Genomic DNA, 16,004 nt, shown 5'->3' with positions numbered 1-16,004 from the left:
TATATTTCTTTCTTTTTTTAAACTTATTCCTGTGATAGCACTTTTGACTGAGGTTACTTCATAACAATAAGGGTCCTTTTGGGGAGTCTCAGCCAAGAAAGTAACTCCAGTCCATAGGACTTTGGAATAGGTAAAATAGAAAATTAAAAAAAAAAAATCTTTTTTGTTTAAATTATCCTCTATCAAAGTGAAGGAGGGTCTTGCTAAATGATTTTTTCTATAAAATAAACTAATGTGGAAAACTCTCAGACTATTATATTGTACTTCTTTCATGACTTAACAAATAATTCACTAAAAGGCACTGATCCAGCAACTTTATCCAGTACGAGGTTGAAAACTTGGCCAATTCCTAGACCGACACCTTTGCCCAGCTGCTTGTTAAACTCTTCCCAATTCTCGTTTATCATCTTATTCGTTGCATCACCTATAAACATTTATATTATAATCAATAATATATTAAACCTAATTTTTAGGATAGCATTAATCAAATACCAATTATTGAATATTTGTCTCAATGCAAGAACAACTTATAACAATTATTGACAAACACTTTAACCTCAGGGGCTCCCCTGGAAAACCCCATGAAACAACATGAAATAATCCAAACAATGCAAAAAAAAATTCAAAAAAAAAACCTTTTAAACATGTAAAAAATGTGATTGGAATTATGTACAAAAAAATATTACATAAGTAAATAAATTTATATACTTCAGAAAATAAAATTGATCATAAATTTGAAGGAGTGTAAAAATCTTTAGAGATTGCAGAACCCAGAACAATTGTAGCTGGTCGAAACTAGAACAGTACTAAACACGATTCAAACAGTTCAAGGTAAAATGGAGGTGTTACAGCTCTCTCTCTACTCCAAAGTAAGCTAGAAAAGTGATCTTCTTGACGACAGCTTATCTTTATATCACCACGGTCTGACAATATGTCATTAACGACAGTAAAAGTATTAAAATGGGTTGGTTGTCTTATTGCTCAAAACATATACACTCATGCGAGAACAATCAAATCTTGGAAACAAATTTACTGAAATAGACCTAAACAGTGGAGGTGATAACATTATCATTTATTTATTTATTTATTTTTTTTTTAAGGCAATCCACAGTGAAAGTGATGTTTGTCTAGTTATCTACAGGTGACCATCCTATTCTAAACATGTTGGGGGGTCTAAATTTTTCATTTTGTGGGACCGCCACTTAATGAAAAAGTCAATGTCCTGAGGCCAGATTCGAGTCGCAGATTTCGGAATGATAAACCTAGGCCTAACCATCTGAGCTACGGACGGCACCTAGTAATTATTTGTGTTAAAAAGTTCAAGTCCAGTTTTTTAAAAATACTTCCAATCAAAAGAAATAAATAAAAAAAAATTGTTAATTTATTATAAGTAGGTTGACAAATTTATAATTGCCAAAAGGTTAAAAAGTTAGCACAAAAATACAATGTTTTCAACTCATATATTTATTCTATTTTTGGATGTTTCAGAAATACTGACTCTACCTACCCTCCTCAGCATAATAAAATTTACTGTTGGTTTCAAAAAGAGTATATTTAATATTTTAAAATAAGTCAGCATAATAATAGAATTTAATTTTCATAATAAAGCAATAATGATAACAAACAACAACTTGCTCAATGATTTCTGCTCTAAAGGAAGTTTAAATTTTAAAAGTCAGTTTTTGAAACAAATTAATATACTTTTAGCTGCAATATCTATCCTGCGACTGAGGCTCCACAATATTCTTGAAAGTGCATTTACATTTATTACATAACTAATTACTAAATGGTTTTAAAATTATTTTTGAATAAGTTTTATTTAAATCTCGGAGCAAAAGGTTTTTAACCAAGTTCACCTATCTAAAGTGAATTTATTCCACCCTTTGGTGAATGTATGTGCTAATATTAAATATATTTTTTTTTTACATTCTAAACGTGAAAAAAAACATTTTACAACACATTTATGAATGTTTTCATTGTGTTGTTACATGATAATTTTTTTTTTTTTTTTTTAAATGTACAGTTTGGTTCCACTATTTTTCTCTTAATTATCACATTAAAAAAGTCCATTCCAGACTCATTAAAAATATGAATGTTTTTCTTCTGCGCACCATGCTATATGTTTTTTAAAAGAAATTGATTTATCAATTAATTAATTTAATATCCAAAATAGTCTCAACACTATATATTTATTTATTTGTCCTACGTTTCGGCCCTCCTAGCCATCCTCAGGGACATCTTCAACATAAATTTCCTCTCACATAACAATAACACAAAACAAGTTTGTTATATGGTGTGGGTTTTTATAGTGTGGACAATATTATAGAATAGATAAGTGAATGGTTTTTAAAATTTAAATAGAAAGGTTTTTGACTTAAATAAAGATATTGACCTGGGCAAAATAGCCTGCAAGGAGAAAACAATTAATGTGAGAGGAAATTTATGTTGAAGATGTCCCTGAGGATGGCTGGAAGGGCCGAAACGTAGGACAAATAAATAAATATATAGTGTTGAGACTATTTTGGATATTAAATTAATTAATTGATAAATATTACCTGGTCTCGAAAAATTTTGAAATAATATAATTGAAATTGATTTAATTTTTAAGATTTTTTTTTTAAAAACTAGCAAATCTTTTAAAGATTTTTCTGACTAATTTTTAAATATTTGAGCTTTGCTAGACATACTTTCTATATAACTTTGAAGATCCATGCTCACTTTCTAAGTAAACATTTTTTTCAATATTTGTCAGAAAATCTAATTAAATATTCTTATCAAATCAGTGCTAGCTTATATATATATAAGTATTAGCACTTAAGATATAAAAATACTATATATAATATATCATCCCAACAATGAATTTTTCAAAAATATTTCACAGAATTGTTCTTTTACTTTAGCTATAAAACTTATTAATTTAGTTTCTGTTAAGAACTCAGGCATGTATGATATCCACTCTAAATGAAATATTAACATTACTCAAAAATCTAACCTAACTGAAAATGGAGTTCAAAACATTTTTATTTTATGTTAACACTTATTTTTCTTTAAATTGTTAATGAATAATGCATGATAGTGAATGAACAAGTCTTAGAATAAAATTAAAATTGGAACTTAATTAGTTGGCGTAAAATTCATATGACGTAAAAAGACAATAGTAAAACTTTATTTATTAGAAACCAACATTTTGGCCCACATCGCACATCTTCATCAGAGCTAAAAAAACAAGATACAAAATATGGTAAGACTATAAGATTACATGTAGAAAATAATTTTTAAAAAAATGAATGGAAAAGAATAGTGAAATTGAACAAATACAGTAATAAATAATAGAAGTGAAAATATAGCACTCAAATATAATTAGTTAAATGTAATTAATAAAAGTTAAAACAAATATCTTTCATGGCTTCGTTTAGTTTAACCATATTTGTTATTTCAGATCTATTTATTATTTCAACTTGAATATTCTTTGAATTTAGTCCATTCATTTTTATATCTTTTTAAATAATTTTCTATGTGCAATCTTATAGTCCTATCATAGTTTACAATGATTTGCTTCTAGCTTATTTAGCCCTGATAAAGACCTGCAACATAGATCAAGTGGTAAACTTTTGGTTTCTTACAAATAGTTGTTTACAAGTAGTTGCTATTTTTTAGTATCTTTTTTTCTACCATCTCCCAATTCTTCTTATTCTACAAACTAAAAATAGAAATCCATTTAATCTTAAAGTTAAATTTTAATTATTTTAGTATTGTATTGATGGTGTAGTGTTGTATTGATGATATAGTATTGTATTCATGGTGTAGTATTATGTTTTATTGGAGCTATTAAACTGAGATTATTTATATGAAAATATTTATCTTAAATTAAAGGTAGATAACTAAAGTATAACAAACCTAAGGTTTTGTCTCCATTGAAAAGATTTTCAAAATTGAATGTTATCTTTTTTGTTGTATAAGTAAGATCTGCAGGTGGCACAGAAGTGACATAATCGGCTCCTTTCTTTTTTGCCAGTTTAAATCTATAGATGTAGGTGACCATTACATCATCTAAAGAAACAGAACAAGTAGAAACGGTTGATTTAGGGACTGAAAATTAAATCTCATTCAGTGGATAATAGAACTAATTATAATAGACTTACCTACTAAAATTGTTGATTTTCCCTTACCGGTTACTGGAACGACTAGGAATTTACCACTTAAATTATAATCTGAAATGAGTTTGAGCTGTGGAACGTGGACTATTAACTTGAGGAATTTCTTTGAAGTGTCGATTCTATGACAGATAATAAATATCTAATTAGTCCTTTAACAAAAACTGACAGTTTCAATACATTTTGACTTTGATATATATATATACACATATATATATATACATAATACATAATAAAATTTAGACTCAATATATTTCCCTTAAATTATCAATATGTAGTATTTTGATTAATAAATTTATATCTATTACTATTAAAAATCACTATGCTTCTGATCCTGGATGTCAAATTTTTATGATCAAATAGTTTTGGGATTATTATACGATTAACTCATATGTTTACCATAATCACATAATTTTGAGTGGTAACAATAAATATAATAAAATTAATTAATGAACAATATTAAATTAAAAGAATGTAGATGGCTCTTTTATGTGCATGACGTTTAAGAGAAACTTTAATTTTATAAGCTATTTCCTTTATTAATGAACTTTCAGAAGGGTTTTTTCCACTAAATATGCAATTTGTCGTAGCACAGTTTGTGCTAAGACAAATCTTTGTTTTGAAGCAAGTTCCAAGTAATCAAGCATGATTTTATTTGTGTATAAGAAGAATAATAATCAACAATCTTAATACAAAAGTTTATAATTCACCATTACTGTAGCCATTTATATAAGTTGAACTTGGTATAAATATTATCAAGTCTGATGGCTCATTTATAAAGTTTAACCTAGTTTATGCAATAAATGCTTTAATGTTTATCCCAATGCTTAAGCATCATTCAATTGTTTTAAATACAATTAAATAATTTTTTTTACATTAGGAATTTATGTATATATACACTTAACTTTAGTGACTGATAAATCGTCAATTATGTCATCTCAACTGAAGATTTTGCCATTATTATTTATTTATTTATTTTCATGTTTGCCCAATCCTGTTCCTTGATTTTTGTTTATTCATCATATGTTCTTTTATAGACTTTAACTAATATTTTTTGGACTATTTAAATTTTTCTTTCTGTTCTCAATTCTACAATTTTTGTATGCCAGTATACTCATCATATTTTTAAATAGATGGTCAAAGTTTCCAAAATCACTGGATATGCAATCTTTTATTTTTAAAGACACTACTAAGAATTTTTAATCAGAAAATATTCTTTTGGAAGGTAGATTTTTTGATAGTATGCTTTGTGAGGTTGAGAACAATGGTTTCAAAGAAACTTCCTGGATCCATTTAGCAATAAAACTAGTAGATGATCATTAACTATGGAATAAAACAGGTGGTTCGGGATCATTGCTAACTATTATGTTCTTAGTAAGTCTAGATTTAATATTATTATTACACAATATTCATTAACTGATGCTGAAAAAAGCAATAATTAATATAAGAAATTTATTGAGGTTTTATTCTGCTTCCAATTGGTTTTTTATTTTTGGTTAATTATAAGTTTATGTTTTATTTATTTTTAACCACAAGTTACTTATTTTTAAATTTACATTTAAGAATTTATTACGTAAATAAGAGGAAATAAGTAAGTTTGTTGTGGTGCTATTACAAATTCTATATAGATAGATTCCAATTACAAGTACAGAAGTTCATAAAAGGGTTAAATTTACATTTAAAATACAAATGTGAATGCAATCATTAATTATTGATTAAACCCACAATCAATACTATGAATAGAACCCATGTTCACAAGAAGGAATTAAAAAATATTTGATTCCTAGTAGCATATTTGGGCTCAATTGTAAGTAGATATTTGCTAGTTGTTTAAATATATATTTTTTTTTTTCAATATTCAATTAACATTGACTTACTAAAAAATTTGAATAAGTTTAAATACTAACTCTGGTTTTATTATCTCTGCCTTGCTGATACCATAGAGATTGATCTTCTCCAGGGTTAAGTTCAAAGATATACTCTTGGTGCCACCCTCCGTCTGCTCGATTTTAGGAATGTACATTGGGTCGAGGACTGGTATGCCAAACTTAGGATCGCCTGGAAAATCAAATTCACATGTGTCATTTAAATATGCTTTTCCGTTGTTTGTAAATCTGTTTTTAATGAAACCTTTGTAAGTTGTAAAATGTGAAATAACATTACGAGAATATACTTTTGATTTTAATTTTTCACACCTAGCTTCTATAAAGTGGATAACCCTAACCATTGGACTGGTCCTGAATAAATGGTTAAGTTGACTTATGTTAAACAAGAACAAAGTTGCAAAAGGTGAATTTTCATCAAGTATAAGTATTTATATTATGTATAGATGATTGTTAGAAGGGGGAGAAAAGTACTTGGATGATAATAAAAACTAGATTTGAAATTGGAAGATTCTTTCAACGTCCAAGACTAGTCACAACTGTGAAAATTTCAGTAAATCTAGGTCTATTGACTTGACTACTTCTTTTTGCAGACTAGAGATTTACTAAAATCAATAAGTCAAATAAGAATAGCACCAGATGATAGATATAGTTTGAATAATAAAGGTGAAAAATATGTAATTAAAATGTTATTTACTTTACCGAGGCTAGAAAGTAATTCTAGCAAAAGATTAAATGCATGCCTGATATTAAAAAAAGTTAATTATTTGCCACTTCCAGACTTAATCACTAGAAGTCAAGTACCTAAACGTATTAAGCTGACCCACTCCTAATATGAAATATTTAGTTAAACAAATTTATTATAACAGAACCTGAGTCATTTTGATATTATAATAATAAATCTGTTGGTTTTAATGTGAGAGTGCTGCCAATGGGTAGTTTCTCTACATGCCTGTATCACTCCATTATAAACTTACATAAAATTTACTAGATGTAAATTTTTTTTCACTTATCTATATATGGAATATATAGCAAGGGAATTAGGATGGTGCAAATTTCAAATTTGAGTTTTCAGGGAATTGATAACATAAAAATAACCTAGAGGATTACGATCTGTATTGTCATTGAACTGAATATGTTTGTGGAGCTATTGTTAGCAAAAATCTCTTTCCCATGCTATTTACTGAAAAGAAAAGGAATAAATTACTAAATATTAAGCTACATAGTTCAAGCCAGTTTTTTTGTTACTGATTTGTCCTTAGTATTTCTCATATAAATGTCGGAAGTTATTCAGTTAATGAGATGCACTTCATGATAACTACAGCCCAAATTTAACGCACCCAACACCCAAACTCCAACATCGATATCATTGTCCATTTTATTTGTAAATATCTACAGATTATTTATGTAACGTGTATGTAAAGAACACTGTGGTTTACCAATTGAGCATTATTAAATATTGTATTTTTTTTAAAATAGTTTTGCTCTACCTAGAGGTGTAGATATCTATTAGAAATTATAAATGCTATGGGTAACTGTTTTTACTACAGCCTGATATATATTCACTACAGCCGGAGGTGTATTTGTTGTAGGGAAATGATGAAAATGGAGATGTGATCAAATCCTAAGGCCTAAGGTAGATAGTCAATTCAGGAAATTTGTTAACATAACAACCCTTTGGGGGGTGGTTTCATCAAATTCCTTAATTATTTTTGTGAAAAGATGAAATGGTATTGTTTAAATATTTAATAAAAAATATAAATTTAATGAAAATTATTATTTAATAAATAATACACTAAAAATGTATAAAATTTCACCCAAAATATCCTTTTTCTTTTAAATGTCAGCTTAAGTTCAGTATTTCTTTTGTTAGTTAGTTTCGAATAAATTATTTGTTTAAATTAAATTAAAAATGACTATCTTGGTTTTACCTACTCTCCATTGAATAATGAATGGTTTAATAAATAAAATCTTTTAATACCTAAAGTATTACAGTAGGTAGTACATAAAATATTGCCTCGATGCAAAATCGTTGGTCTAGCAACAGTCCTTCCGTACAAAGTACTTACACTTCCCTTACACTTGATAGATTTTAGCGCTACAGTTTTAATTTTTTTTTTTTAAACCCAAATAATATTATTTTATTTTTTCACTAAAACAGTTAAGGGATTAAATCAAATCACTTACTTTCTTTTGGGAAATCATCTTAAAGAGATGTTATATTAATATCTGCCCTGAATTAATCTTTTACCTAGCAGATTCGATCAAATCTTTATTTTTATCATCTCTCTGCAAAATTTATAACTATATATCTTTTCAATTCAGCCTGAAGTAAACATTACTACTTCCTGAACCAACTCTGAGCACGTCATATACTTTTAATAAAATACTAAGTATTGACTTATTTGCTGTAAAACTTCTGTTCAAACTGCTCTCCTACAAAGTAAGAGAAAACTTACTTTGTAGAGGGGGCAATGAAAGAAAAAATTCTCAAAGAAATATTGTTTAAAGAAGACTACTTATTTTTCAAGTTACAACTACAGCTTTAAAAACCTAACTGTTTTTTTTTTTAATTAAAAAAAAAAAGTGAATTTTAAAGACTTGAAAAAGAAACCTACCCAAAGTAATAACTCCAGATAACTTTATTTACCTACTACAAAAAAAAACATACCCAACATATACAAAAGAAATGTATTTAAAAAAAAAAGTTGCTATTTAATCACTTGATATAGTTACTTAAACAAAGAATACATAATTATCAATAAACTTCTGAGCTGGATGGCAATCAAAGTTTTAATATTAACTTTCACAACATTCAACATCCATATTTACATTACATTACAACGTATTGAAATAAAATATACACAAATTACTTTTTATGTATATAAAAATTATTATTGTAATTTAAAGTACTTTTTAGGTTCTAAGTTGAGTTAGTTATTTAATTTATGAATGTGTTCAGTATCATTACATACGTATGTTTTTATTTATTAGTTTCGGTTAGCTAGATCTTTTAATAATTTATGTTTTGTGTTTATGTTAGGACTTTTATTCTGTTGTTATAATAAATAAATTAAGTTAAAGTCTTTGAAATTCACTTTCTCAAAATTTATACTTTTGTTAGTTCCACATTGAGAGTGTTTTATAATGTAAAACGTTTTTCTGAGACAAAAATATGTGTTTAAAAATACATAAATAAAAAATTATAAATTACCTTTGACCAAAGTCTTGATAACAGCACTGGACTGCTTGAGGACACATTGGCTCAATGAATTATCATTCTTGCACAGTTTGATTGGAGGGGCTGTAAAAAAGAATTCACTATCATACATACATCACTGGTCAAAATTTTGAGATTGTTACATGTCAATTACATCATAATTTTTATCAAAGACTATTTCACTCAACTTCTTTTCCAGGGTTCATGATAAATTAACTGTAAAGTGTGAACAACAATATTGATAAAAGTATTATTCGCTCTGCTGATGGCTTATTGTTTTACGTATGAGTCAAATAATTCCAAATCATCGATTAAAAAGGTGAGATGAGAAGTTAATACTTTTTTATTTTTTTCAATGAAAACTAATTATATAGGGAGGGAGGGAGAGAGAGAGAGAGAGAGAGAGAGAGAGAGAGAGAGAGAGAGAGAGAGAGAGAGAGGGAGAGAGAGAGCAATTTATTTTTCAAACCCTGTAGGATCAACCAACCTCCCATCTCCCCCATCCGCTCTCGAAGGTGAAAAAAAAATTTATTTTCCTATTTCATATAAACACAAGAGGCGCCTTTATTATTATGTTCTTGACTGAAAAAAATTAATTGTATATCAAAATTATGTTATTTAAAAAATATTTTTTATTATCACTCTCCTCAGGATATTCGTGGAAAATGGACTATCGATATCTCGGGCTTTCAGCAGAAAGTGGCGCGATAATCGATTATGGCATATCTATATTTTGAATTTCTCCTAAGCATAATTTAAATTAGTTTCTTAATTTTTATATATTTTTGATTCTTTGTCTTGGTTATTAAATTGCCATAAATATGAAAAATATTGAAAATATTTACATAAGAATGAAAATTTAGTCAAGTTTAATTCAATTTAAAGTTTAAAATAATTCTCCTAGGTTGAATTAATCTATTAAATTTTCCTCGGAGACGTAAATTCACAAATGGTATTTCAAAAGAAAATCGTACCTATTGCGTTGATGCTAATAAATGTGGGATTGAATAGGACTGATATTAATCGACCTCGGACACCCCATAACGACCAGTTTGAAGAAGCATCGTGTACTTACGGAGGTTGGCGGCACTGAGGATGCCCTGAAAGAGACAGGCGAAGAGCAGCGGTAGCAGCATGGTCGCAGTCTGGTCCGGCGCGCGGCTCACTCCTCATATACCTCTCCTCCCCACTCCATGCTTTTTGTGAGTCAGCTTCCGAATCCATTGGAGGAACAAGAAGTTCCTAGTTCTGCTTAGAAACTGACAGTAATACAACTTCTTTGCACTCCTTTCTTCACCTCTTCAATAAGAATTTACGAAGGACAAAAACATTAATCAAGTGAGATGAAGAAGAAGACATCTTCGTTTGCCGAAATTCCATTGTACTTTGATAAATTGCTAAGCCGATATTGGATATAATTTTTATTGCGCGTCTCCTGTGCCTCGTCAACCACCATCCCCTACCAGCCAGCCCTTCAACCACCATCCCCTACCAGCCATCTCTTCAACCAACACCCTCTATCGGCACAATTGAAATAATCGGTAACAAGTTCGATTTGCTTTTATTCGCCGACGATTAAAATGTGGTAAAAAAATTTATTTCAAACACATAACTTCATTCAAGCGCAGCAGTGTTAGATAAAGGAAATTATTTTAAACAATTATTGGGGCACTTAACAAGGGCACTGACTAAAATCCTCTTTACTAATTCGTGATATGTATACTGGAAATTATCTTCCGTCTAACAAAAATATCTTGGATATGAAGTTGCTTAAAGAAATTATACCGAAAGGCCGACAAGAAAAAAAGGTTTCAGCTCTTGGAGAATTATTGAGTTTGTTTACTTTGCAACAGTACGCTCTTGTACTTACTTTACTTCTTATTATCGAAATACAAACAGAGGCAGCACAAAAATGTGAGGAGAAAAAAGTTGTTTTTATTTTTCACTATTTTTTTATTAATTTAATGAAAACTATGTTCAGTCAAAATTGACGAGTCTGCTAGAGTTACGGGGAATAAAAAATGGCGGCAAGTTACACGGTAAATGTCATTAAAAAATAAATATTGAAGTATTTAAGGTCCAGGCTCCCTGTAATTAAATTTAATGAAGAATATATAGAACAGCCATGTATAGAACTGTTGGCTTCTCTTTGTTGCTATCGATTCTGATTAAAGATATGGTGTTTGTTCGTGTAACATGTTCAAAATAATATTTGTAAATGCCTTTGGATATTAAGCCCTATGTTGGCTTTTATAATCATAATACATGAAATTGAGAATGATACAAGTATTTTTAAGCAAAAAAAGATTTTTGGTAGAGTTTCAAAGATAGTTAATTATGATGACTACTAAATAAACATTTTATATTAGAATTAATACTATAATTAAGCATTCTATTTTGTTATAACCCCATAGTCGTATATGTTTCCTCCTAGAATAAAACTTTTTTAATAAATGCAATAAAACACGAAAAATATTATATATGTATAAATAGTTGACCGTAAAAATTGATATATAGGAAGATGGTCAGGGTTGCGGTCACAAGTGACCGCAACCCTGACCATCTTCCTATATATAGAAAAATATTATAGTTGGTGTATATTTGCTTTAGAATATTATCAATGAGCATTATCTCAAGGTGATAAAGCTATTATATTAAGTGTATATCTGCTTCAGGATATTATCAATGAGCATTATCTCAAGGTGATAAAGCTATTATATTAAGTGTATATCTGCTTCAGGATATTATCAATGAGCATTATCTCAAGGCAAAAAAATATATATACGTATAATCAACTTTAATTTTAAAAATCTTGATAATACCAAATTTCGAAAATGAACTTGATAAGAGTTTAAAAAATTATTGTTTGACAAGTCATAGTATACTATAGACATAATAATCCAATAGTTATAGTAATCCAATAGTTATACTAATCTATAAATATAGTAATCCAATTGTTTTAGTAATCCAATAGTTATAATATGCTATAGATATAGTAATCCAGTAGTTAGAGTAATTCAATAGTTATAGTAAACTATAGATATAGTAATCCAATTGTTTAAATGATACAATAATTATAGTATACTATAGATATAGTAATCCAATAGTTACAGTATACTATAGATATAGCAATCTAATTGTTTTATTATTCCAATAGTTATAGTATACTATAGATATAGTAATCCAATTGTTATAGTATTTCTATAATTATAGTATAATATAGATATATTAATCCAATTATTTTAGTAATCAAATAGTTATAGTAAACTATAGATATAGTAATCCAATAGTTATAATATACTATAAATATAGTAATCCAATAGTTATTGTATACTATAGATATAGTAATCTAATATTTATAGTATGCTATAGATAAAGTAACCAAACATTGGCTAGCACAGCCTTTTTTAAAAATGTCTACCTCATTCCTTCTTCATAAAACTTTTGGGCAAACCAACCACATATAAATAAAAAAAATGTATTTTGTAACAATTTTGTTTTTTATACTTTAACCAAAAAATACATTTTGCACACTTGATATTTTTGGCGTCCCTCCGTGATTTGCAATAAATACTAAGGGTTCACTGTCACGTAGAAACTAGTTGGAGGTTTCGCAGTCAAGAGCCGACAATTAGGAAGGAGTGCGAAATGTTCAAGGTGCGCCAGTCCGGTCATAACTGTAATTAAAAAATTCAGGAAACAATATGCTTTTTATATGCAAATTTATATAATTGGTTGTCTCACCAACTACCGAGCCATTCCTGTGGAAGAATTGTGAAAATAAACCTCTGTAATAAAATAATAAAACTGGATTGTAGATTCTTACTAATTGACTTATTGATTGCTATATCTCAAAGAACACAATAGCTATAAGTTTGAAATTATTTCCTCAACCTAAAAGATAGATTTATTCATTAAATGAAAACTATACACCTTCTTGAATATGATAGCTACTCATTTAAAAGACTTTTCTACAATACAAAACTAAATTAGTTTAAACCATTATTGGCAAAGATTTGTTCTCCCGATCCAGGAGAATTTTGTAAATTTCAGCCTGGGGACATTTACATTTATTGAAATCATTGATTTATCCGGTTGAAACAAAGTTATGAAGAAAATTAAATATAAAAATTATAAAGAAGTTGGTGAAGGGTGGGTCAAAAGAGAGAACAAAGATAGTGAACAACTATTTATTCTCCTACGTTTCGCCCCACTTTGTAGAGCTTCATCAGGGCTGTTCAAAATGGGCCGAAACGTAGGCAAATAAATTGTTGTTAACTATTTTTTTTCTCTTTTCACCGCACCCTTGGCCATCTTCTCCATAATTTGAAATTATACGGTCAATTATTTGTTATAAAATAAAATTAAACATTATTTGGACAAAACTCAATTTTTTAGCTATAGCTTGATTGGAGTTTAAATTTACACAATAAAAATATTGAAATAGGACTAAGTTCATTAGCAAAGATTTTGTTGAATTTTTTAGCCATGTCTTGAAAAGTGTTGTTCAAGTATGATATTTGGGCAGGTCCCTTTGCGGTGCTCTTCACTTCTTTATCCAGGAACATTGGGTACACAATACAGAATACAGGATACAGCCTGGGTTTTAAATAAAACCAATTTTACTAATATGATAATTAAGTATTATAATTCACCAACTATAAATTCATTCACATTAATTCCAGAAGTTTATTTCTAAAAGTTTTATTTGTTTATCGTAAAAATTCAGGGACTCGAGGCTACTATCGGTTCCTAGATGCAGCTTAGGCGACCCTATCCTCATAGTTTGTAATCTCTAACAGATGTAATCTTTAGAGAGTTAGTGATCGAACAGCGGTGGTCGAAACGTCTGATCTCGAGGAAATGGATACGAGAAAGGTTAGAGGGAACAATTGGAAAGTGGCAACAAAATGAAGGAAGCTTGGCAAGAGCTGTAGCAGCTTCCTATAGCGTTCGCTTCGAGTCCGATCAAGGCCGCCAACTTTTGAAGAAAGAAACAAACTTGTGCAATCCTACAATTAAGAACATTATCGCTTTGATATATTTAAATTGTTTACGTTAAACTATAATTCAAAAAATATTTAGCAACAATAACAGGAGCTCTCTGTTGTTATTGGAATTGTATTAATTGACTGTTTATATTTTTATTGTGTTAATTAGTAGACATAGGAGTTGTATTGACATGAGCTAGTAATTACTGAGCTGTGATCAATAAAATCATTGCCAACGATTAGCCTTGAAAAAAAGCTGCGGTCTTGGGTTTGATAACAACTCTGGAGTAGAGCCTTAGGATCGATTAGAAAACTTTCCAGGTATTTATTTCATCATTTCCTCCAGAATGAAAATAAACTATTGCTTACTATTCTTGCGAGTATAAATTTGAAATCGAGCACAAAAACAAAGTCAAGGTTACTCAAAGTTATCCAAATAGCAAATCTGGAATAAATTATTATATATTTTCTATTTGAATTATTATCCAATTTGAATATATTCAATATTGGCTGGCATATTTGTGTATATCATTGTGAAGTTTATGATTCAATTTTTGTCATAATATATCCGAAAATATCAGAATAATATTTTATGTAACACAAATGTAACTAACTGTCATTATTGTTAATGATATTCTAGACAAATGATTCAATTACCGGTTTTATTTTTAGATTAAATATATAACTATTAATATAAAATTTTAATTAAATTTGATATTTTCTTTCATACGTTGTAATAAACAATGTTTGTAACTAGGTATGTGATATTAAATATTACTGGTACTGGTACTGGTATTTGGTGGGGGGAACAAGTCCGGCAAGTGGGCCTAGTGGTCCTTTTTGCCAACCCCTGGCGGCTACCTAGGTTGTCGCCGCATACTAACCAAGGTGGGCGTGTCAAGATTCATTCTTCGGGACCGCCGAACAATGAATGTTTAACTGCCCCAGGTGGGAATCGAACCCACAACGTTCCGAACCGAGCACACTGGGACCTGCGCCCTAACCCGCACGGCCGTCACGCCCCTCGATATTAAATATATGTATATTTTTTATTTCGATTTAGATCTTTTAGAAAAATACTAGGAAAGAAATTTTCAAATGATATCTGAATTTATTTGTAATTAATTTCTTCCATGTATGTAAGTTAAGGCATAAATTGAAACATTTCCAAAACACACTATGCATTTTCAAAATAAAATAAATCTTTTTAAATTATGAAGAAGATTGTGAGGGGTGTAGTTATTTATTTTCCGACATTTCACCCCACTTAGAGATTCATCAGGGCTGTTCAAGTTGAGAGCTTTCGAACTTTTGAAAATGTTTCGAAAGTTCTCATAATTATAATACGGTTAATTATTTATAAATATAAAATATATTTTTATTGCTGTATCTAACATAATCTACAAGACATTTTACCTATTAATTAGTTCTTTCTATAGAAGGCCTTGCCAACTTCCAGTTCTGTCTAGGGAGTCCAGGGTTCGCGGATTGTCTATTTCTAGAGATACGGCCTCAGGTGCTTTCAAAATGTTTAGTGAATTTCACTCGAAATACGAAAGATAGCTATGGTTTTCCAAACCTGTAACCTTTTTCACCTCTTCTAGGATGTTTCTTCGATTTTTGTGGCTTATTAATTGTTTTTCCTGCTTTGGTTTAACACTGATCTCGGTTATTGAAAACACTTAGAGCCAGTTAGTTCTTCTGGTACAAACATGAATGTACAATCATACTTCCCTGTTCTCTTGTGGCAAGAAAC

General features: G+C 29.1%; 1 protein-coding gene across 1 annotated transcript; it reads right to left on the bottom strand.

Annotated features, from left to right (window-relative positions):
• Nucleotides 1–53: 53 nt before the first annotated feature.
• Nucleotides 54–10,451, bottom strand: LOC106682268 (protein takeout). The gene is made up of 6 exons (XM_014423022.3): nt 10,333–10,451; nt 9,252–9,341; nt 6,062–6,212; nt 4,143–4,276; nt 3,898–4,050; nt 54–424 (listed from the first exon to the last, which is right to left on the bottom strand). The coding sequence occupies exons 1-6, from the start codon at nt 10,391–10,393 to the stop codon at nt 270–272; spliced, it is 744 nt and encodes a 247-aa protein (XP_014278508.1). The 5' UTR covers nt 10,394–10,451; the 3' UTR covers nt 54–269.
• Nucleotides 10,452–16,004: the final 5,553 nt, after the last annotated feature.

This window comes from Halyomorpha halys, unplaced genomic scaffold (assembly GCF_000696795.3).
Source record: "Halyomorpha halys isolate HHAL.00 unplaced genomic scaffold, Hhal_1.1 Scaffold399.1, whole genome shotgun sequence".
NCBI classification, from domain to species: Eukaryota; Metazoa; Arthropoda; class Insecta; order Hemiptera; family Pentatomidae; genus Halyomorpha; species Halyomorpha halys.
Note: the sequence above shows the minus strand (reverse complement) of the source record. Positions and strands in the feature narration are given on the sequence as shown.